The sequence below is a fragment of the Theropithecus gelada genome, chromosome 1 (genome assembly GCF_003255815.1).
Source record: "Theropithecus gelada isolate Dixy chromosome 1, Tgel_1.0, whole genome shotgun sequence".
NCBI classification, from domain to species: Eukaryota; Metazoa; Chordata; class Mammalia; order Primates; family Cercopithecidae; genus Theropithecus; species Theropithecus gelada.
Window position 1 is genome coordinate 82197189 of NC_037668.1, and position 24527 is coordinate 82221715.

General features: G+C 51.8%; 1 protein-coding gene across 8 annotated transcripts in view; it reads right to left on the reverse strand.

Annotated features, from left to right (window-relative positions):
- Positions 1-24527, reverse strand: part of SSBP3 (single stranded DNA binding protein 3) — a 180317-nt gene that overhangs the window by 40295 nt on the left and 115495 nt on the right. For 6 of the 8 annotated variants that reach the window (XM_025377322.1, XM_025377162.1, XM_025377387.1 and 3 more), the window contains exon 5: positions 14203-14292. The exons of the other annotated variants lie outside the window; for them this stretch is intronic. In XM_025377322.1, coding sequence (XP_025233107.1) covers positions 14203-14292 — 90 coding nt within the window. The remainder of the gene's footprint in view (positions 1-14202; positions 14293-24527) is intronic. 8 annotated transcript variants of the gene reach the window in all.

The following is a 24527-nucleotide window of genomic DNA, read 5'->3' on the forward strand; positions in this document are numbered from 1 at the left end:
ATGTCCACGTGTATCCATACAACGGGGCACTCTTTTCAAGAACACAGCTCAATATCCAGAACACATGGGCAGAGCCCACCTCTACCTAGCAGTCACTCTAACCGGGCACTAGGTCCCACTACCCTGAGCTAAATGCTGGAGACACGTGAACAAGCAGTATTCTGCCCTTCCCTAAAGAGCTCCAGGCTGGCCAGGGAGACCAGGGTGCAACACTTTAACAGAGGCAGAGGTACCAGTGCACTGGGGAGGAGGAAGCAGTGACCACAGAACAGTCACATTTAGGCAGGACTTGCAGAATGAACAGGTGTCTCCTGGCAGAGAAAAGGAAGGGGATTCTGGACCGCGAGGATGGCATTTATGCAGCCCAAAGGCAGGCCTGGGTGTGGTTCTAGAGGACTTTATGCACCAGGTGGTGGGGATGGGACCACCAGGCCAAGGGGAAGGATACTAACATCTGGGGGCTTGATCAAGGAAATGGCAATGCGATCTGTATCTTGGGAATCACATACCTATTCTGTTCCTTTCCAAAGATGTTTCTATACCCTCTCTCAAGTTGGAAACCTATTAGATCCCCATCTGTGAGTGATTCCTTCCATCCTACCTGCTGCCCTAAGTCACATCCCAGTCCTGCACAGCCAGCTCTATTTAAAAAAAAAAATTAGAGACAGGGTCTTGCTATGTTGTCCAGGCTGGCCTCTAACTCCTGGGCTCAAGCAATCCTCCCACCTCAGCCTCCCAAGTGGGTAGGACTACAGGCATGGGCCACCATGCCCATCTCTCAGCCTTCTTTAATGCTGGCACAGAAGCTGGGAATCCTGTGCCCCAGGGGAGAGTCCAGACAGCACCCCTCTCTCTGCCCGACCTCTACTGGTACAGGAAAGACAAACCTGGGGAGGAAGAGATGGGCCCGGAATCCAGACCCACTCCAGTCCTCTGGAACATGGGGTGAACGTGGCCTTGCCAAACTGATCCTCTCCCCCCAGAAAAGATTTCCTTTTGCTCTGAAAATGGATAGTGCTGCAAAGACACATTCCACTCCTGCCCGCCGGCCTCCGCCACTGCTCAGGCTCCACTGTTCATCACGACAACACAGCGAAGGTGAGGTGCATATTAAAAAGGCACTGCCTCATCCACCCAGAGAATTCCTGCTCTACTTTAAGCTCTCCTGACACACGGGTGCACACAGCCTTCCTGCCCTGCCCTTTTACCCCAGACAGTTCCAAAAAGCAATGATTCATCATATCCAACTAGGAAGGGGGGGCTGCAGGGCCTTAGAAACCACAAATCCAGAATGCCCCTAATTCAACCCCAGTTGCCCACTGAGCAGAAGAGGGCTAAGGATGAAACAGCAAGGTCTGCCAAGTTTTTTCCCTTTTAGTCCTGCAGCCCCCTGGACGACTGGGTGGTTTTTCATGCCTCTTCTTCCCTGAGAAGCTTGGGGAATGGCCCAAGACCTCTTCCTCCTTCCTCTGTTAAGATGAAGCAACAGGATGGAGCAGGGAAGAACCAGGACTCTGGGAGACACAGGTTTGGGAGGTCAGGCCCACGGTCACACGGGCAGGTGCAACAATACCTGGCAAACTTGGCGGAAAATGAGAAGCAGCTCTGTAGTGCTGCTGGAAAAGCCCCAGATTCATGGAGCTTGGAGCCTGGCGTATTGTTCCCTCTCAAACTTATTTATCTCCCTTGTAAAATGCGGTCACCCTACCTGTCTCACAAAGAACTATCTAACTGAGATATCAGGAGTCAAGGACTTAGTTCAGCCCTTACCAAGAGTAGCTGTTATTACACCAAGCTGTGGCTCAGAATCTGCCCTGCCTCGTGGAATCCATCAGAAACCGCCTTTCTTTGGCTCAGCCCTCCTTATTACCCCACACAGGGAGCTTATTAGCCGAGGGAGCTTCCCCTCTTGCCTACAACACGTAAGCTGTCCTAATCTGAGCTGCTCTTGGGGTTGGAAGCATGCCCCTCAACAAAAGAAACCCCACCTGATACTGGGTACTCTTCAGCAAACTCTACCAAAGTCATCTGGCCCGAGAAGTAGTCCCCCATTTCTTTTGTCCCCAAAGCCTTTGATGGCCCAGAAGACAGGGGCCAGGTCTCTTCTGCTCATCACTGGACTCTCACATCCACGCTCTCTAACACTGCTGCATTTACAGGTGGGGACACTGTGGTCCAGGAAGGTAAAGCTACTTCCCAAAACAGACTGAAGTTTCTATAGCTCTTGGACCTTTTCTACAACTCCAGAGTAAGTTCCTCGGTATTGGCTACTACAATTAACCTAGCGAAGAGGAACTTAACTAGATTAACACATGTTGGGCACAACTTTTTTTGACCTTGAGACAAGGAAAGGGCAAGACTTTGTCGAAGTCTTCTTGAATAAAAGTGACCTGAGAGGGAAGAAGTTTCAAGAAGGGGAGAGGAGAAGGCTGCAGCCCGTAGAACTCCCCAGTAGACTGATGGAGGGGCAGAGGCCAGGTCTGAGAGCCAGCAGCTCTGGTGCTTGTCCTGTGGAACAATAGCTGGTCCAACAGTGGGGCGAGGGTAGAAGGGCTAGACCACGAAGAGCTCTGACTTCATTCTTCTAATGAAGGGGCACCACTGATAGGAAAAGCACCTGACAGAGGAGAATGAGCCACATGCTCACCTTTGGTTAGCCTAGCCTAGGTCTGCCCTGTGGACTATGACCGCGTGGGGGTCAGAGGCTGCCCTGCCTCCCAACCCTGGGAGCCCAGTGGGGCTGGGCAGAAAGCCGTGGCTTGTGAATGTGTGCTGACGGAAGGAATGACCAGATGCCAGCCTCTGGGAAGGAGCACTTGTTGGATTTCCCATCTGCCATTCATTCTGACCACACACCTTACGCTGGTATAAGGCATAGCTGATGAACCAGGGAGGGCTGCTTTTGTTTTACAGGTGGGGAACGCAAACTCAAATGATACTCAGGTGAAATTCACCAGTGAGAGAACGCAGGCGCACAGGTGAGACCCAGCTCCCCAGGTCAGAGCTGGTCTCCATCAAACTCATGGTACCAAGCCTGGGAGGAAAAGAATGAGAGGCTCCCAGACACACAACACCTGCCTCCCAGCCTCGACCTCCCTGGGCAGCTCCTGGGCAGTGGAGCAGGGCACTAGGAGTCAAGGTGGCAGGGGCTAAGGGAGGTAAATCAGGTGGACAAGATGAAGGGAAGTAACGTGTTAAAGGGTCAAAAAGGGCCTGGTGCTTAGGCATGCCAAATATGTTGGTCAAACTGGAGGGTTAAACACTTAGCTAGTGGATCTCAAAAATACCCAGAACCTCTTCCACACATCAGTGTCACTAAGGCTGTGTCATGCCCCTAAGACTCCCTTCTGGAAAGAGAAGAAACCCTGAGGCAGCTCTTGCTCTTGGGTAAACTGAAAGACCTGGGCCTCTAGAAAAGAACAGTCCCAGACATGCCTACAACAACTCTAAGGTCTCGAGAGTCAACCCAGCACAGACACCAGGTGAGGCTTCACACATCATCTCACAGCATTCTCGCAGCGGACCTAAGAGGGCAGGGCTATCACTGCCCCCAATTACCAGATGAAGCAACTGAGGTTCGGAGAGGTGAACTGACTTTCTCAAAGGGAACCCATGTACCCACCCAGACTGCGTGACACCAGAGGCCGCCAGGAAGGACGGACCACCTTCACAGAAGGTGAAGGAGGGATGGGACCCAGCACCGGCCTGTCCAAGACAGAAGGGACAGATGAGCTGACTGGCATGCTGGGAGCTCCAGGCTCAGCTGCTGGTCAACACGGACCCTGAAGCCCAGTCATCTTTCCACAGCAGTAATAAACCACTACTGATGTGAACATAGATTTCTGAGTTTCTTTTGAGACAGGGTCTCGCTCTGTTGCCCAGATTGGAGTGCAGTGGTGTGATCGAGGCTCACTGCAGTATCAATCTCCAGGGCTCAAGCCATCCTCCCACTTCAGCCTCCAGAGTAGCTGGGACTACAAGTCTATGCAACCAAGCCTCGCTAAGTTTTTAATTTTTCTTTTGTAGAGACAGGGTCTATGTTGCCCAGGCTGGTTTCAAACTGGTCAAAAGCGATCCTCCTGCCTCGGCCTCTTAAAGTGCTGGGATTTGCAGGTGGGAGCCACCACGTGTGGCCTGAATACAGTTTTATATGTATAGTCAATCCTCACCAGAGCTCCAAAAAGGACACAGTATGATTTGCTGCATGATTGTTCCTACAGCACAGCTGAGGAAACAGTGCCTGAAGAGGTGTGATTGCCAGGATCACACTGCCAGCCAAGTGCAGGGCCATCATGCTCCAAAGACCCTGTTCATAGCCCTTCTGTGGCCTTCCTGACGCCGAGCTGGGTGCCCTCCCATCCCTATGTGTGTGCCCCTCTACCCCACCACGTCCCCAGTCTCTTTGGTCCTGAGCAAGAAACAAGAGATAGGGCTTTTCTTTTCTCTTTTCTTTTCTTTTCTTTTTGAGACAGAGTCTTGCTCTGTCATCTAGGCTGGAGTACAGTGGTGTGATCTCGGCTCACTGCAACCTCTACCTCCTGGGTTCAAGCGATTCTCCTGCCTCAGCCTCCCGAGTAGCTGGGATTACAGTCGTGTGCCACTATGCCTGGCTAATTTTTCTATTTTCATTACAGACGAGGTTTCACTATGTTAGTCAGGCTGGTCTCGAACTCTCGGCATCAGGTGATCCGCCCACATCGGCCTCCCAAAGGGCTGGGATTACAGGCATGAGCCACCATGCCTGGCCTGAGATGGGGCTTCTCTGAGAGAAACGTTTAGAGGATCACAGGCAGGCCTGGCCCAGGAGCTTCATGGATTCTAAGGCCGTCTTTCGGAGAGGGAATGTTTCAGGCAGAGGCTGCCTGGGAGTTAACTTAGGCAGAAACAGGACATGAACTTGACCCCATACTGTGGGTCCCTGCACTCAGAACAGTGCCTCACACTGAGCAAGATGCTGGAACGGCCTCTGACCCCCAGGGCAGTGCCTGGGCCCAGAGCCCAGCCCAGACTCCCTTGAAGGGCAGGTTCCTCCCACAGTGGCATGAGCTTACTCAGGGGGTCTATCCTGATCCATGTCATGCCGAGGCGTGTTATTACAGGATTCTGCTGGAATTATCTTCCTCAAACCTCTTCTGCTACAAGGACTAAGGAATTTGACCTTTTTTTTTACTGAGAAAAACCTCAGTACAATTTGCTGAGAAGGTAGGTGGGGACAGGAGCAAAAAGAGAGTCCACCCCTCAGTCAGCTATGAAGAGACAAAACAAAAGTACTCTCCAGCCCCGCAGGAGTCTCCACTCCCGTCCCCCTGTGAGGGGCAGAAGGACCTCGTGGGGGCAGGGGAAGCAGCCACGGCACCGTGCTGGGAGAGCTGCCAACCTGCGGCAGAGCAGCTTCCAGGCACAGGGAAAAATCACTCCACTCTAAGAAAATGCAAAGTAAAAACTCAGGTCCAAAGGAGAAAGGATAAACCAGCCCAAGCTCTTAATAAGCATGAGGTGAAGGCAGCTACTGACACCCATCCTTCCAGTATCAGATCCACAGAAGCCAGAGTCGGGAGTCAGTTTACAGCCCGACTGAGGGTTCGGCCAGGAGCCGCAGCAAGAACAGAGCCCAGGCCTCCCAAATCCAAGAGGTCAGAGACTCCTTCCCCATTCCCTGCCTCAAAAGGTTAAAGAAGGGAGTGAGAGTCCCATCCCGGGCTTGGGAGGCCAGGAGGAGGTGGTGTGTAGCCCAGCGGGGCTCTGTGGCAAGGGGCTGGCTCTGCATTAGGGGGCAGTCGAGGCCCAAGCAGCCGCTGGGTGCTTTGTTACCGAGCAAATCTCCCAGGCGCTGCCTGCTGATGCATAGCTAACTGGGCGGCAGACATTGATTTATGTTCAACTTTCCATTTCATCAGTGAGAGTTACGGCACTACATGTGGAGTTCACGTTTTTCACAGGGGGAGGGAGAGGCGGCTCGAGTGTGCAGACACAAACATGTCCACATGCGTGCACACAGGCATGCGTGCACACAGGCACGCACACAAGTCAGGGCCACAACTTTTTTCCTATTTAAGAGGGAGGGCGACCGGGCTGAGCCAGCCGCCGCTGAGGCAGCCTGGCACGTCAGGAGTAACCTTTTGTCCACTGTTGCTAGGAGCCCCAGTGCCGGTCATCTGCCGCTGGGCAGACGTTAGGCACCAGGCTGGCTGCCGGGCAGGGAGGGGAGCACAGCCTGACCTTTGCAGGGGAGGTGTTGGCAAGCAAAAAAAGGCTTTCTTCCCTCTCCTCTGCCCCAGGCCTCTTTTCACTGGCCAGGAGATTGTGGAGGGCAGGACCAGCCCAGACCCATGTGCTTCAGAGTGGCCAGCACCCCCCCACTGGACAGAGGAGCAAGCTAAGGCCAAGAGAGGGAAGGCTGGCTCCCTGAAGACACACAGGGATTTGGCAACAGGGCTGGACTCCAACCAGAGTGTCCCACTCCCAGGACAGGGGGCTTCAGACTTAAGAGCCTGCAATGGGCTTCATCACAGTAACCAGAGGAGGGGCTGCTGCTCCCAGAGCCAAGCCAGTTTGGAACAGGTGGGGCCTGGGGGTGGGGAAGAGCAGTGGTTCCCCACCTCCAACTGTGGCCTGGAGCCCAGCAGTTGGGGCGCCCCGCCTCCTCTCTAATCCTTCTCAGCAGGGGTGACCCTGCCTTCTGTCAGTCTGGAGGCGGACAGCATGGCGGAGGAGCGGGAGGGGGTGGTGCTTCTGTCCCCTGGAGGAGCGAACACAACCACCCCTGACACAGCACCTCCGTCCTCCTCCCCAGTAGGAGGCCACATCTATAAGACAGACTCCCCCACCTGCAGGGAAGCAGACAGGGCCAGGGGAGGCCCAGAATGGGGAGGGGGTTTTATTCCCCCACAGACAGGCAGTTATCAAGAAGCTGCGGATCCCACAGCCCCATCCAGGCCTGTCTTCCTGAGCAACTGGCCAATTTGAGCCTCAGTTTCTCATCTATACGGTGGGAATGCTATGGTTCTCAGGACTATCTCATAGAGTCAAATGAAATCACAGCAGGGGACAGCTTTTCTAACTTGGAGAGTGCTTCCACCAGCAACTATTAACATAAGAGGATGTCAGACAGTTCTACTCTCAGGCCTGAGAGCACTATCTGGGATGGGTGGGGAGGGCTAGGCTGGGCAGCCCCAGGTAAGGGGTCTGCTGAGAGAGCAAGCACCAGCCTCGGCCTCTCACCGCTACACCTGCCTCCTGCCCTTGACCTATGCGGGCAGCAAGCTGGGTCTCCTTTAGGTTCCAACATCCACTAGAGGCCACCAGCCACAGGCAAGGAAGCTGCCTTCAGTCTCACCCAGCCACCACTCCTGCTCGGGTCACAGCCACCTCCAGAGGGGACTGCAGCTGGACTCCACACTGGCCAGCCGGCCAAGGGCCCAGCCCCTCCAGGCCATGGAGCCTCTTCCTGGGATTGCGTTGCTCCCCTTGTTAGGAACCTTCCATGGCTCTCCCCAACTTTAAGTCCTTCCTGTGTCTATTCCTGGCTCCATCTCCACACACCAGCCTGCCATCCAGGCCCCTGCCCCAAACTTGCCCCATCACATCACATCTTGGCACAGGCTCCCTCTCGCCTGGCACACTCCCCCACCCCTATTCACTGCCAACTGCCTCCTCCTCCTCAGTCCAAATGTCAGCCCCTCGGAGAGGCTTCCCCAGACAAGCCATACTGGCTGTGCCCTGCGCCTGGCCCCGACAGTATTCTTCCTGTCAACTTCTCCAGCGTGGCACACAGTCACTGCCTGCCCCCTCCACCAGACTACGAGCCCCTTGAGGGCAGGGTCCGTGGCTACCTCTTGGGTGGCTGACAGGTCCCTGCCCTTACACACCATGTCTGACCGAGGGGCTAAGGGACGACCAAGCAAGCCTGTCCAGGTCTCACATGATCCAGGCTTAGCTCCTTCCCCTTGCCCTGCCTTCACTTCACCATCTGTCAGATGGGTAGGGACCCCGGCACCTCGCAACCAAGCTTCCACTAGTAACAGGCTTTGGAAACCAAAAGCAAACAAGGTGGTTTAATTCTTCCCAAGTCTCCACTTGTCACAAAACTTGTCCTCGTCAGCACAGAGAGGCCTTTCCTGCCGCAGCAACTTTCTGGCAGGAGGAATGTCCACTCCCTCTGCTGGCTCCTGCTTCCCGCTGGAGAGCAGGGCAGGAAATGGACAGCATTTGGCTCAGCTTTTGGGAACTGCCCCAGTTGCTGCCAGAGGTATGTTCTCATTTACTGGGCTCTGACCCTCCCTGTGAACACATCACCCACCCCACAGCTCACAGTGCCCAAGGCTCTCCACTGGCATCCTGCCACTGCTTAGTTACCACCACTGTCAAGCAGCTCACCACTTCATCATTAATTTGGCAGATAACAGAAATGTCTTCCATGCAATGATTCAAATTGGCTTCCCTTTTCTCTTCTCTGAAGGACTTGGGATCTGGGGCTGAGGGCTCACAGGGGAATGTCTGAGTACACGGCAGGTTCTCTAGACAGTCATCAGAGCCCTCAGGAGGCTGCCCTTCTCCCAGAGAAACCCCAGCTACTTCTGCAGGAGATGAGGAAAGATTTTGGGTCATGCATATTTCTCTCCCCTCTTACTGTCTGGGTCATATCTCTGGCTCTTGGGCTACACACAGTATTTGCTCTTCCTTGTCCTCTCCCCAAAACTAATAGGAAGGGTTCTCTAGGAACCTCAACATCTTTCTAAGGCTGGTGGGCCTGGCTGGCAGGAATGAGGACTCAACAGAAAGGGATGTGTCAAATACTCCCTACTATCCTTCACCAAGGTGGCAAGTCCCTACTATCCTTCACCAAGGTGGCAAGTATCTAGATGTTCAAAGCATGATGAGCTAAGCTTTTGGCAACAGGAGCTGGGACCCCTCCTCCAGGACTTTTCCAGAGAAGGCAGTCTTTAACCCTGTGACCTCTGCTGGGTCCCTGTCACGCAGCATCCATCATCAAGATGGTCAGCTACTTCCTGTTGGGCATGGTGGCTCAGGCCTGTAATCCTAGCCTGAGGAGGCTGAGGTCGGCGGATCACTTGAGGTCAGGAGTTTGAGACTGGCCTGGCCAACATGGTGAAACCCCATCTCTACTAAAAATACAAAAATCAGCCAGGCCTGGTGGCGAGCACCTGTAATCCCAGCTACTCAGGAGGCTGAGGCAGAGAATCACTTGAACCCGGGAGGCGGAGGTTGCAGTGAGCCAAGATTGCCACTGCCCTCCAGCCTGGGTGACACAGTGAGACTCTGTCTCCAAAAAAAAAAAAAGGTGGTCAGCTACTTCCTGAGCACCGGCCACAGTGCCCAAGTCCCTGTCTCCATGAAGCCACTGGAACAATTGCAGAGTAACTGTTTTGGAACACAGATCTGGCCAAGACATTATCCAGCCCAGAGTGCTGCCCTGGTGTCCCACTGCCCACTGGATCAAGCCCACACTCAACAAGGTCCTTCAACAACTGCCCGGCAACCTCTCCAGCCTCATCTCCCGCTGAGTGCCTGTCAACCACCTCATTCCAGACACCATCTCGGCCAGGGCTGCACTGCCTCCAGGAATGCCCTCCTGATTTCTCAGCTTGGCAGGCAGGCAGGCCTGTCCTCTGTCCTGCCACAGGGCATGGATTACCTGTCAGTCTCTCTGCTAGGCTGGCTGCTCCTGTGGGCAGACTATGGTTGATTCAGTTCGAGCCTGGAACCAAGCCCCATGCCTTGCATATCAGAGATGGCCAATGACAGTCATAACCACAGTCCTTTCTCCATCTGTGATTTCATTTCCCCATCTACAAATGAGAAGCTTGGACTAGATCATGGATGGCAAATAGGACGTGTACCACCACTGACACATTCACGTTCATGGTAGACATTGCCAGTCACTATCTGTTGACAAACAGCTTCAGAATCATTCTCACGGTGTTCTGAGCAGCCACCACACATCAAGCAGAGCTGGCATTTGAATGGAAACTTATTTGCTACTTCTTTAGATAAGAGTTATAGTTTGTCTATCTCCTTTTGGTCTCTCCCACCTTTTCTCTAATTCTCTACTCTCCCTGCTTCCACCGTCCAATCAGATGTGTATCTACATTTGGACTTTGGAGTGTTTGTGGAAGAGCACCCCATGAGGAACCAGGAAATCTGGGTTTAGACTCTGATTACAGCCCCCGGTTAACTTCAGGCAAGTCATTCACCTTTCTGAGTCTCACTTTTCCAATCTGCATGCCTTCTCTGCAGAAACACTGATGAAAATGAAAGTAAGTTGCATGTTTAAAAACACTATGTAACTGAAAACAATTATTGGAATTTTAAAACAAAACAAGAAGAAAAACAGCCTGTACCCAATGCTCAGTTCTCCATGACCCCTGCCCTCTTATGAGTCCCGTTTTGGACTTAGAAATCCTTACTGGACAGTGCCCTCCTTAGGACCACCTTAGGGCCAAGGAACTTAGAAATTCTTACTGGACAGTGCCCCCCTTAAGGACCAAGGAACGAGGGGACCCACCCAGATCAGTGAGACTGGCCAAAGCTAAGCTGGGTTTGCCAGATGTGCAGCCCAACCAAGCTAAGCTGCGTGGAAAAAAAAAAAAAAACAACAAAAAAAACGCCAATGTTTGATTATGTAAAATCCATCTGGATCCAAAGCAGAAAATCAAAGTTGGAAGGGCCCTCAGAGACCACCTGGTCCAGCCTGCTCCATCTACTGGTGAGAAAACTAGGGTCCAGAGATGGGGAGCAACTTGCCCAAGGTCACTCAGCAAGTATGCGGCCAAGTCCTCTTTGTCCTTCCCTGCTGCAAAACACCAGAACACCACTCCTGAACTCCCAAGCCAGCTTCCTGTTAGGCCCTCCCTGATCAGAATGTTGGATCTGGTGCTTTGGGGCTGCCTGGGCTCCCGTTCTGTAACGTGAGCAATACAAATAAACTCAGTTCAAACATTTACTGCGTCCTTAATATATGCCAGGTGCTGGGGATGCCAATATTAGGGCAGTCTTTTTTTTTTTTTTTTTTAAAGGAACTCAGAAGTAGAATGCCGTTGCTAAATTCTACCAACATCCCAAGAAACCCACACTATTCCCCAACAGTGAGGTGTGGTCAGGTCAATTTCCAAGGCACCTCCCTGCCAGACCTTAACCTGCTACCAGAGACATCTCATGCCACGGGACCGGAGAGGTACTGCCTGCCTTGGAAACCTGGACGTGGAAGAAGAGAAAGCTGATGGCAGACCCTCATGTGTGGATGGCCAAAACTTCTGACCCCAGGAGCTGAAGCCTGGCAGTCAGAGGCCTGCAGAAGCAAGGCCCCGTGTTGCTTACTGAGGGACCGGGATGGAGGTGGGCGGCTGCTCCCTCCCACCCAGCCTGGAGGCCTGGGGCTTCTACATTTAGGACCAGCTAGGGGTGAAGTCCTGACCTGAAAACTGGGCTGGCCACCCTAGGCCAGGGTCTGGCCATAGCTGGCTCAGCCATCCCAAGCCGACTCCCTGGTGCAAAGCCATCCCGCGGCAGAGTTTCCTACCCAGGCCTTGGCCAAGCAGGGGAAGGAGTGCAATTGTTGGTAGCAGATAAAATCCTTGATACCATCTCTATTTCCCCTTCTAATATCAGAGTGGCCGCCTGCAATACCAGTGAGGCGCGGGGCCGGCAATCAATAGCTAATACTCCTGTTGTAAGCAGGCCTACTCCGGAAATGGGCAGCCAGTACCTCCTTCCAGAGAGATACCCTTTCCCCTTGGCAGTGACCCCAGCCTGAGCGGTTCAGCATCATGGCTGGGAAGGACCAGGCCAGGTACCTGGCCTAGCCCACCCCCCTGCAAGTGACTGATGCGGAAGTGATGCCAGGAAGTGAGAGAAAGGAGTCACCAACGTCACCCAGGAAGCAGAGAGGCCAAGCCATTGTTCTCTGCTGTCTGCTGGATGACCCTGTCAGCTCTTGATGGCATGCCGTGCCTGGGAAACAGAGGTGACCTCAAGTCAAGAAGGTCCAAAAGTTACCTCTGTTTGATGGTGGCTAGTAATGGCTAAATAAGGACAGGAATCAGTCTTGGCTTTCTGACCACACAACCCAAACGTCACAGGGGAGGGCCCAAGAAGTATGTCTGGAATTAGGCCTTAGCCATGGATGATTATACCAAAGCAGGAAGTTGGGAGCTGCCCACATATCAGGCAGACCTGAGCCTTGTCCTAGAGTCAGGCCAAAATAGAAGTCAATGGCCTATTTTTAAAACATACAACTGGGTATTGTCTACCTCTTTCTACCACAGTGGTCTAATCTGCACCGGATACCCAGATGCCAGCAAGCAGCCTCAATCAGGATGCACACAGATGAAGCACAGTACCTGGGTGGGTCTACCAGACAGGGAAGCCACACCCGCACTGCATCAAGAGCATCCATGGCATGTTGAGCCTAGAAAGAATTCCCAACTGGACAGAATGCCAGTGGGAAAAGGCCCACTGATGGGTGTGGGGTGCCATCTGCAGTGGCCAAGAAGATGCCTGCCTTGGTGAGTATGAGCCTCTCACACACTGGCCCCTTGGATTTCCTCCCTGGGAGAAGGACAGCAGCCCCACTGGCTCCTGCCTTTCTTGGGCCCATGGGTTTCCAGCATTTTAAGGTCTAACTCTCAACCCATCTTCAATATGTCGCAGCCTTGCCCCAAGCTGAGACCCTGGCAATGCCTGGTCCAGTCCCAACCTGGAGCTCACATACCTATTTCTGGGGCTACGCTCATCTCCACCCCTTGGACAAGGCCCCAGTTTCGGCAGTGTTCTGGGAATGCATACAGATCCACGTGTGGCTCCTGTCCAATGCTCCTGATGGCCATCCTGCGTCCCTTTCTCTCCTCCTACCACCATCACGTGACCTGCCACTTCTGTTTTTGCGGAACACCTGAATTTCACTGCCGTCCTTCTCAGCTGGTGAGCAGCATGTCCCAGCCCTCTTCTCTCGGGAGTTAACACCAACCCAAATACAAAACCTTGCCAAGTAGAATCATCTTCCAGGTCATCTCTCTCCCAGAGGGAAACCCCTTTAACATTCCTAAGAGATGTCTGTCAGTCTTTGCTCAGACGCATCTAGGGCCAGAGAGCCCCCCGCCTTGATGTGGGGTGAGCCCAGGTGCTAAATTCTGGCCTACACCAAGCAAAAGTGTCTTTGGACTTTGCCTCACTGGTCCTAGTTGTGAATTCTAGGGCTGCACAGAAGAAATTTCTGCCTCCCTTTCCACGTAACAGCTCTTTCCATGTTCTTATCTGGGAGTGCCAATCTTTCAAAAGGTGTGGGGAACTCGGGCGGATTCTCAAACTCAGCTGCCGACAGGCTTGAAAGAATGAGAGATGTTATGATCGTGAGTGTCATCATAAAAGTTCCTTACAGCCCTGCACGCTATACCTCCCTAACATGGCATTTCCCAGTCTCAAGTTGGCTTAAATCACATGAACCGCCGGGGAGAAGGTAGAGATGGAGGAGGTGGTACAGAGAGGGTGGCAGCCGCGCCCAACCTGGCAAAACAGAAAGCCCAATTTCACACACCCCAGAAAAAGCCGAACAAGGTGTCTCTTGGAGAAGGCCAGGCTCTCGACCCACGTGGGATCTGTTCCTGCCTGTGGCGGGCAGAGCACGGGCACAGATGCTTGTGGGATGCTGTCTGTGATCACACTCGGAAAAAATCAAGTGGTTAACCAGAGGGAAAGGATTCTGAGACCTGCCAGGATGGTGGGTTTTTGTGTTTTTTTTAGATTACGCCTAAGGTTTGTAGTTTGGACAGGCAAAGTAAACGATGACAACAGCAGCAGCAACAAAACAGAAACAAAGAATGATTTACTGATATTTTTTAAAGCCTTTTGTTAAAAGAAAGCTCCACAGTGGCCTGGAAGCAGCCCCCACCGCCTCCCTGGCCAGGGGCAGACTGTGTCGCGCCTACGAAGCTGGCACGAAGAAAGCAAACTCCAGCAGAAGTGCAGGCAATGCAGGAGGTGTCTGCTTTCCCATCTTTTTCTCCCTCTCAGCTTTTAGAAGGACTGGTGAAAGGGATGGGAAGGGAAGGATTTGAACCAGCATAAAGCAACTGTATTTAGACCATGGCAAACTGAGCTACTTACTTCTCTCCCACCCTCCCACCTGCCCAGGGCCTTGGCCTGGAATACAAGGTGGAGCACGAGACCCACGGGCCCCGCACATACCTGAAAGAAACCTGGCGGGATGGGGCCTCCCGGCATCCCATCGTTGGGGGGAATGTTGCCAAGCACGGGGCTCGGGGCAGCTGCTGCACTCTGTGGAGACAACAAGGTAGAGGGTTAGTGGCCAAACCCCCAACCAGAGACACAGAGTTCTGACCCCTGGCCTTGGCTCTCCCCATCTGCCCGCATTCCCTGTGGACCTTCCTCACAGGCCACTTTCTACTTAAATCCCTCCTAGCATCCCAGGGAAGTGTCATGTTCCCACTGACAGGAAGCAAGTAGGGCTTATACACTCAGACCTGGACTCAATTCCCAGGTGCGGCCCCCACTGAGGAAGCAACCAATTCCGAGGCTCTTTTTCCTCATCTCTAAAACGGGAGGGCCGGGCGTGGTGGCTCACACCTAAAATCCCAGCACTTTGGGAGGTTGAGGCAGGAGAATCGCTTCAGCCCAGGAGTTCGAGACCAGCCTGGGCAACATCAGGAGACCGTGTCTCTACAAAAAATAAAAAATTAGCTGGGCACAGTGGCACACGCCTTTAGTCCCAGTTACTCGGGAGGTTGAGGTAGGAGGATTGCTTGAGCCCAAAAGGTTCAGCCCTATCTCTAACAATAATAATAATAATAATAATAATAAATGGGGGAGCAATGTCCACCATTCAGAGAGGCTGCAAGGACAGCCTGAGACAAAGTGCCAAAGGTACTTCCTGCGGTGCAGAGCAGGGGTGCATGGCCAACGTGCAGTGGCTGCTCCTGGCATTACATGGCCCTGGGCCGTGTCTGCCCACCTACTCTTGAGAAGCTCTTGGCAGGGGAGTGATTTATAAATTTCTGTGCCCTCTGCAAATGGCTGGCATGTCATATAAAGCAAAAGATCAATAAATATCCATGACTCAATGAATAAGTGAACAGACCAACCGGGAAACACTACTGGAGAGGGTGACGGAGGGCAGAGCGTGTTCTTGGCCCCGCAGGGTCCTAGGTGCCTCATGAGAGAGAAGGGCCTCATGAGGTGGGGGGACCGTCATTCCTTTTCTCTTTAAACACCGCTATTCTGGCATTTGCCTGGTATATCTGCCACAACAAATGCCTCCCAGGGGTGAGCAGACATTGCTCTCCCTAGCCTGGCCTCCTTCCAAAGGATCTGTGTACTATCTATTCAAGGTGGTCGGCACATCTGTGCCTGTCTGTGCCTGGCCCCGTGCTCACACAGGCGGGGGTGAGGCTGAGGCATCTGGGCTCCAGCTCTGAGGAAGTCGCAGGTCTGACAGTCCTACCTGGAACTGGGCCCTGCTCCTTCCCACTGATTCTAAGCCTCCAGGGGCTCCTCCTACAGGAAGCCTACCTTCAACCTTGGTGGTCCCCAAACCCCACCATGACCGAGAAAGTGAAACTTGGTCATCTATCATCGCCCAGGGTTTTGACTGATTCTCTGGAAGAGGAATGAGCCCCTTGGGGTAGGAAACAGAATGCCTCTTTTCCTCTTAGAAACACAGCCTCCCATCACCACCTTCAAGAAGCTACTCTCTTTCCTTTCATCAGTGGTAAAATAGGAACCAGACGCCAGGTGTGGTGGCTCACGCCTGTAATTCCAGCACTTTGGCAGGCCAAGGTGGGCAGATCACCTGAGGTCAGGAGTTTGAGACCAGTCTGGCCAAAATGGCGAAGCCCCGTTTCTACTAAAAATACAAAAATCAGCTGGACGTGGTGGTGGGCGCCTGCAATCCCAGCTACTTCGGAGCCTGAGGCAGGAGAATTCGCTTGAACTCAGGAGGCAGAGGTTACAGTGAGTCAAGATTGTGCCACTGTACTCCAAGCTGGATGACAAGAGCAAAACTCCCCATCTCAAAAAAAAAAAAAAAAAAAAAAAAAAAAGAACCAGAACCTCTAACTTCCAACTCTGATGGAAGGAAATGACGTAATGTGCAAATCCCACTAACACATTGCATGCAACAAAATGAACAAACAGACCTGGGAACAAATGCACCTGGTTTTCAGCACTGTCACCTCTACTAGTAAGTGGGATGACTGTGGGCAAGCCACTTGAACTTTCTGAATTTGCTTCCTGTAAAAAATACGATAGCTGTTGTCCCACCTCCTCACCAGGACTGTGGGGGATAAAATAACAGAATGGGCTGTGTTTCGTAAGCTGAGACAGCTCTGTGAATCTAGAAACAAAGAAGTACAGGGCATACAGTGGGTGTTGAGCAGATCCAGGTGAAGAGAATGGGCAAGCTGCATATTACTTTTCAAAATGATTCTGCTTACAGAAAAACAGCCCTCTCTGCAAAAGCTATCCTGCCAACCATCCTATAATGTGTTTGTAAGTTTCAAGCATCTCCAGAAATTAGGATTGCAGATCTCCCCATTACCGAGGTCTGAGGTCACAGGCCCCTGCCTTGCCCCTGCCTCACCCCTGCCTGGCACTATCTGAGATGGGGTCTTGTGGGAATCGCCAGCTTATCCATTAGCCGCATTACTGTTGGCTGCATTATTGTTTCTCTGTGGTCAGTGGTTCTGTGAAAATGGCAACTTTTTGTGATAACAGCCAACAATCACTCCTCAGCAGCAAGAGCAAAAAACTTGTTTTAAAAATGGGGGGAGGTAAACACCCATCTACATTTTCTTCAGGTTCTTTCAGAGACTGGTGTTACCTTTAACAATTTCATTCTTCTTATGTACCATTATTTAACCAGTTTATTTTGTTTGTTTTTAGAGACGGGGTCTTACTATGTTGCCCAGGCTGATCTCACGTGATCCTCCCACCTCAGCTTCCCAAAGTGCTGAAATTACAGGCATGAGCCACCACACCCAGCCTATTAACCAATGAAATAACAGGCATTAAACCTCAGTGTCTGCTAATCTGCCAGTTAGTATCCCTTTGGTATTTGGTATTCGGAGTTACCTCTTAGGTCATTACCTTTTGAAATGGTTTGCATTGGCCACTTGTAGATCTAATTTTATGGCAAATCATTCATGTCCTTTGCTATTTGGGTATTTGACTTATTACATATTGAGAATCTAGAATAAGCGTAAGTTATAATTAAAAAAAAAAAAACCTAAAAATTATTATTATTATAATTAGAGACCTGGTCCCCAGGCTGGAGTGCAGTGGCCCGATCACGGCTTACTATGGCCCCAAACTCCTAGACTCAAGGGATCCTCCTGCCTCAGCCTCTCAGGTAGCTGGGAATACATGTGCACACCACCATACCCAGCTAATTTTTAAAATTTTTTGTAGAGATGGGGGTCTCACTATGTTGCCCAGGCTGGTCTTGAACTCCTGCCCTCAAGCAATCCTGCCACCTCAGCCCCTAAAAGTGCTGGCATTACAAGTGCGAACCATCGTGTCTGGCCTACAAAAAATTTTTAAATGAAAACTTGAACCTGCGAGTGCTTTGTTGCCTTATTTATGAGGCTCCTTCGCTCTAAGATATCATTTTCCTATGAGATCAGGAGTGAGTCAATGGTTCTAGGAACTGGAGGTAGTGGGTAGTCCACGGTTCTTTGAATGCAATGGCCAGGGTCACCATGGTTCTAGTAAATGCACAGTGTAATTCTCTGAAATGTGGGGTGGAAGACGGAGTTTTGCTATTCTCCAATGAAGAAGGACAAAAAACCAAGACCATGTTAGCAGTGACTAAGGGGCAGGAAGCTGAGGAGACGCCTTTATCATTTAAAGCTTCTCCAGTAGCAAAATTAAGTCGTCCTGCAGTGCTTAAATTTGTGCCTTGAATTTTGATAGTTATTGCTGTTCCCCTTTGATTATGAAGCAAACGTGCTCATAACAAAAAAAGGACAGAAAAGTACGAAGAAGAAAACGAAAAGCAGCAACCAGTGGTATAGGGCAACAAAAGAGTTCAGAGGTTGGGAAAGGCTCAGAAATAACTTGCTCACAAAATCTAAACCAAGGTACCCTCAACCCAACCATATTTATGAACATTACACTGAATCCCTGTACCAACGCTCCTGCAGCTCAACGGCCGCAGGGCCTGTTTCTCCTGTCTCTGAGACCCAGCACAAAGTGAGGCATACAGCAGGTGTATTGGCAGGATCTAGAATAAGGGTAAGTTATAACTGGGGAAAAAAAAAAAAAAAAACTTAAAAATTATTATTATTATAATTAGAGACCTGGTCCCCAGGCTGGAGTGTCGTGGACCGATCATGATTACTACGTGTATTATTCAAAGACCTGCTCAAAGCTGACCGTCCGGAGCCAGGCCTTTCCAGACTGCAGGAACCGACCTCTCCTGATGGTTTCCAACTTTGAGCTGGAGCTCCACTAAGGCACTAAGCAAAGCATCTCACGAGTTTTCTCTAACAACACAAAACCAAAACCCCTGAAAACCCTCGTCATTCACCAAGGTCTGCAGCATGCCAGGGCTGTGGTGGGTGCACGGGCTAGAAGTCCCCGTGGAAGAAGAAAGAAAAGAACATTGGATTAGAAGCTAGAGATCTTCTAGCTGGGAGCCCATGGACAGGGCCCTTTCTCCTTCTGGGACTCAGTTTCCCCATGTATCCAATGATGGGGTTAAAGGAGATGACCATTAAGGCTCTTTTTCCAAGCTGCTCTCCCCAGCTAAGTCTACACACCTAGGGGAGCTAGGACTGGAAACAGCAGCTCTTACATGAACAGGACAGCAATCCTCTTTCCAGGGGACCTGGGTTTTAACTCTTCTCTGTTCATTATAGGCCATTTTGTGATCAAAGATTAAAAACTACCCAGAGACCTGTTACCTGAGTCACAGATAACAGTGACTGACATTTGGGTTCCAATCGCCCAGGCCTTCCTCACCAACGCTTATCCACTTTTTGGACTCGAGAAAGCCAACTCAAACAACCCATGCAGTTTGGTAACTCCCACTTTAAAAAACAGCAACAACAACAACAACAACAACAAATAAAGCTAATGTAAAATTCTTTTCTAAACAGAAAACAGGCCTTAAACAGGGTGATGCGGCCCATTCCAGCCACCTGCTGCCTCTAAACCTATAGTCAACTTGAAAATTCCGAGGTGCTTTCCCAGAGCACTGCCTGAAGTTCGCCATTCCCAGTCAGGGAGACTTGCGAAGAGGACTGATCACGGGTACATAGCCATGGGGCTCAGACACTGCCCCTGCCTCCACCCCATCCACGCTCCAACGGGACAGACACATGCCACTGCAACTAGAGATCCCCCGCAATCCCACTCCAAAAGGACACCTGAAAACCTTAGCACCAGCCCCGCAATCCCACTCCATAAGGACACCTGAAAACCTCAACACCAGTCTCACCCCAGGAGATGGATATTCCCCCTCTACCCTCCAGGGCAGAGAAGCAGGATTCAAACCTGGGGCCGACCTACGGCCTCAGAAAGGTGCTTCCAAGAGAAAGTGCCTTGGAAACCAGGCTAAGGAATAGAACTTTCTGCTCTGGGCAATGGTGGGGGACTTCTACTGTCCCACCTCACCCTGAGCCAGGCACACTCACGCTCGCTCAACAAATCCCAATACCACCAGAGTACCCCAAACTACAGGAGCAAGTGGACCTGACAAGTCCCCACACTCCCAGTGGCCTCTCATCCCACCTACAGAGAGAAGTATCTCATAGTAAGCAACAGTGTTCATGCTTTTCCTTCAAGAAGCAATGGTCCAGGGGCATTCCCTGCAAGATACTATCTTCTGGCCTCATTTCAAGAACCCCAGCTATCCTCACTTACAAACTAGCCTGGGATCCCCCCTCCAACCCTCTCTTTAAAATTAGTTCTAGGCACACGAAGCTCCTGGAAAACTGAATAAAAACAAATGCTCAGGGGGAAATGTGGGACTCCTGCCAGGTCGGCCAACCCCTCCTGACTGATTTACAAGGCTGCAAAATGGTACTTTGTTCTGCAAATCCCCTCCCCTCCTTGCCCCACCCTAATACTCAGGCCTTGGCGTGCAGCAGCTTGGGGGCCACATGCAGAACTGCATGTGCAGATGACTTCCTAGACTGAAACTCAACACAGGCTGTGTGGCCCAGGGCCCAAAACACCAGGGGGTGGGAGGCATGTGCTGGGGGTGGAGCCATGTGCTCAAAGCTGGGAAATGGAGGTCACTTAGGGGAGCTTGGGGCACTCCTGTGATGACTACATGCAGAGAGCAAGTGACACAGGAAGCCTCCAAGTGACGCCTGTCTGGTGGCCTGGGGAGGGAGGGAGGGAGGGAGGGAGGCTGGCACTGGTTTCAGCAAGACAGGGGCTTCTGCGCAAACTATGGAGTAACCTGGGTCCCTCTGGCGCCAGGTTTCCCAGAGGGAATTTCAGCAGCATCAACAAACTAACGACACAAATCAGGAATGGAAGCGACTGGGGGAATGTCATCATCCAGATGGAAAGGCCAAGATGGACAGAATTGGGGTTCAAAGAAGGGAAGGGGACAGGAAGAGGATTCCTGGTTTCATATGCAGACCACAGAACCGAATCAGTTTTGGAGAACAGGGGCTCTAATTGTGCAGCTTGGAGAAAACAGAGCTGTTGCTACGTGAAGAGGCAGAACCAGCTGACGTTAAAAATAGGTTTGGATGACACACAGGCATGACACAGGATCCCTGCCTTCAAATAGTCAGGGGGCCACGGTGTGGGAGGAGGGATGGACGTGCCTCCTGGCACCAATGGATGGCCCTGGGTCCAACAGCAGATGCCCCGAGCTACAAAAAGCCTCTTGGCTACCTCAGGAGGGGGCGGGCTGTGATAATTTGGGGTCACTCCCAGTTGAGACATGGCACAAACCATATTAAAAAGGGATTGCCATAGGACCCACCACCGCCTGGGCCTGGGGATTATTAAGACAGAAGAGCCCTGGACTGAGGGTCCCAGGATCAGGATTCCAGCTGTGGCTGCAAACCACCTACTGTGTGATCTGATCAGGCCTTTCTGTCCCTGGCCTCCACACAAGGCAGCTGGGGTCCACTGCTCCAGTGACACTGTGGATGTCAAACGAGCTCTTCAGCAAGCAACCTGAAAAGGGCCACATATAGACAACAAAAGCCTCAACCTGCCATCAGACCCAGATGAGGGTGGTCCTGATACCTGAGCTTCTTTTACTAAGTCCCAGCTCACATCTGCCACCTGGGTACGACCCTGGAATGCAAGAAGGGCTGGAGAAGCAACTGCCTTTTCATTTTGATCCTATAAATCAGCGGGGGTGGGGGGGGTAGTATTTATTCCCCAACATCGCTGGCAAGATGTAATTTGTTTTCCTGGTAAGGAAACTGAGGCACAGAGAGGTGCACTATTTCAAGGTCAGGCAGCTAAGTGGCTCTAACGTTAGTCCCTCTGTGCCTCCACCTTGCATCTTGGGTTCAAAAAACAAAACCACAGTCCACATTGGGAGGCTGAGGCAGGCAGATCATGAGGTCAGGAGATTGAGACCATCCTGGTTAACACGTGAAACCCCGTCTCTACTAAAAATACAAAAAAAAAAAAAAATTAGCTGGGTGTGGTGGTGGGCGCCTATAGTCCCAGCTACTCAGGAGGCTGAGGCAGGAGAATGGCATGAATCCAGGAGACGGAGCTTGCAGTGAGCCAAGATCCAGCCATTGCACTCCAGCCTGGGCGACAGAGCAAGACTCCATCTCAAAAAAAAAAAAAAAAAAACACCACAGTCATATACTGCCCACCCCTGTAGTTCCCAGGAAAAGTTCTGTGTGCTTTGACTCTTATGAAATAGCTGGCACTTCATTAAACACAAGAGAAGCACAATCCATTCCTGTGTTTGAGACTGTCTATTATATGTTTTGTGCTTCCCCAAGTAGCCGGACCTAGCTCTGCTCTTTCTGACGAATACTTCAATGAGTTGGGGTGGGTGGGTGGCTGTGTGTGTGTGTGTGTGTGTGTGCATGCACATGTGTATCAAGGAATGCAAGATCCCATTGTGTGCGTGTGTGTGTGTGTGTGTGTGTGTGTATGCACATGTGTATCAAGGAATGCAAGATCCCATTGAAGAGTCTGTTGAATCTAACTGGCCAATTACCCTGGGAGGAGGAGAAACAGGTGGGGGCTGGGGGGAGCTGTAAAAAGGTTACAAGTGCTTTTTACACACCGGATGCATCAGCAAACACTCGCTTCTGGGGCCACCCAGACTGCGCTGTGCTCACCAGAGCAGATGACAGGGCGCGGGTCTGCCCCGCAGGTCAGGAGGATGCAAGGAGTTGTGGTGACAGAGAACTGAGGGACAGGGAAGGTGCTCTGGGCAGGCACTGTGAGCGGGGATTAAGGGGATCAGGGAGGCTTTGTGGAAGAGATGGTACTTGAGCTGGGGCCTTAAAGAACGGCAGGACTCGAGGATGCAGGAGGTGATACAGGGGTGAGAGATTATGCTGTCATTTTAACCCTCCCCGGGCACAGGGCCTCCTGACAGCCTCTCCTTAAAGAGCAAATCCCTCCAGGACGCCACCTGCCCCCTGCACCATCTCCAGGATAGGGGGTGGGCGTGGGGCTTGTTCACTTTCCCTCCCCCAGGATAGGGGGGCTCCCCCACAGGAGAGGGGCCAGCCACCTAGTCAGAGAAGGCTCACTGTCCCTAGGCGGTCCCTTGTGACCCAGCTCATGGTATGGCTCATCCAGTCTCTCTCCCTCCATCCTCCCAACAATCCGCAGTCACTACCAGAACACAGAGGCTCTGAGGAGCAAAGGGACTTGTCCAAGGTCACATGGCCGGAAATGGGCAGAACCAGAAGTTAAGCCCAGATCTGCTAATACCACAGCCCCAGCTCTTGGCCATACCTCAGCTTCTCTGATCCAAGTTTCAGAATCGACACTTAAAAGTGGTCACCTGCAAACAGGTCAGGGCCCAGTTCTTCCATTCACCAGGGGTTGAGTCCTCAGACACCTCACTTTACCTTCTGTGCCCCTCATCATTTGCTAAGGGAGGGAGCCCCCTACCCTCTGTGGGGGGCATGGGAAACTTAAATATGACCCTTAGGTAAGGTGCCCAGCCAGGCTCAGCCAAGGTGAGGGTTCAGCAACCAGCAGCCCAGAGCCAGAGACAGCTCCAGGCAAAGGACCATATGCTGACGTCCTAAGATTCCCTGACCACAGCAGGCTGGGGAGGGGGAGACGAAAAGGGGCTGAAAGCTGTGGAAAGACTAGGCCTTCTGATGGACAGAAAAGCCGCTCTTCTGAGAAGGGGCCTCTCTCTTCTTAGTGGCCACCTTAGGAAAATACTATTTCTTTTTTTAAAAATGAAAGAAAGGTACCACAGTAAGAACATTTCCCCCAAAAAAGGAGGAAGTGAATTCCCTGGGCTGAGAAGTCTGAGGCTACCATACTGCCCGGCCCTGCCCATTCATCCCAGGAAGCACCCGGCTTCTTCTGGGGACTGGATCAAAGGTCACTGTTTGGTAAGAGGTGAAGTCCCATGTATTTAATAATTAGTACCTGGAGAGAGAGTGGATCCCAGCCAGCACACTCTCCTCCACAGGCAGATACCTCCCAGCTGGGCCACATGGCACAGGGCGCAGGTCCCAGGCGTGTGCATGCAAGACAAGGAAGATTAAGGGCTAGAGGTCCCCCCCAGATGAACACTGCGGAGTGGATCAACAGCTCAGTATTTGTACAACGTTGATTTTCTTCTTAGAGAGAAATGAGCTTCAGGCCCTGGTTTACACCATTAGCAAAACACACACACACACGCACACACACATTTCCCACTGTCTTAAAGGAGCTACTTACAACCACAAACATGTCATAGTAGGCCAGTGGCAGCTCCTTAACAAGAACACTGGCAGTTGCTTCTGCAAAGTGGAAAATTCCCTGGCGTGGACCCGCGCACACGCTCAGTTCCAATGACAACTTAATCCTGCCAGGACCGAGGTGTGCAGAGAACAGAAAACCACCCGCTTCTAGAAACTTTATTTATTTATTTTTTTAAGTTTAAAATACATCATTAAAGGCAGGGCCCTCAGAACATCTTTCAAGGATGGGAGCCCACACTCTCCTCAGTAAGCATCAAATTTAGTGGGGACCAAGTCACTTTCCCTCACCTCCTCCTCTGCTGTGACAGGACACAGTCTGACAAGTTCACCCAGGTCCCCCAATGCCAGGGAAGGGGCACATAATTCAAACCCAACACCTCCTCCTCCGTGTAAATGAACAGCCGGGAGTCCTTGAGCTCCTCGGGCCAGAAGGGAAGGCAGTGAGCAGTGGACCACCGTGGTCTGCACAGCCGTCCCAGCGCACAGTTGCCACGCAGGCTCGGTGCTGAGCAGATGCCGTCTAAGCCTTTAAAGCATACGCTAACTGCGCTAATTTAGCTAACAGTCTCTGTTTCGTCCCCCACCCTGAGTCAACCAGCGTCCTTCGGTACTGCT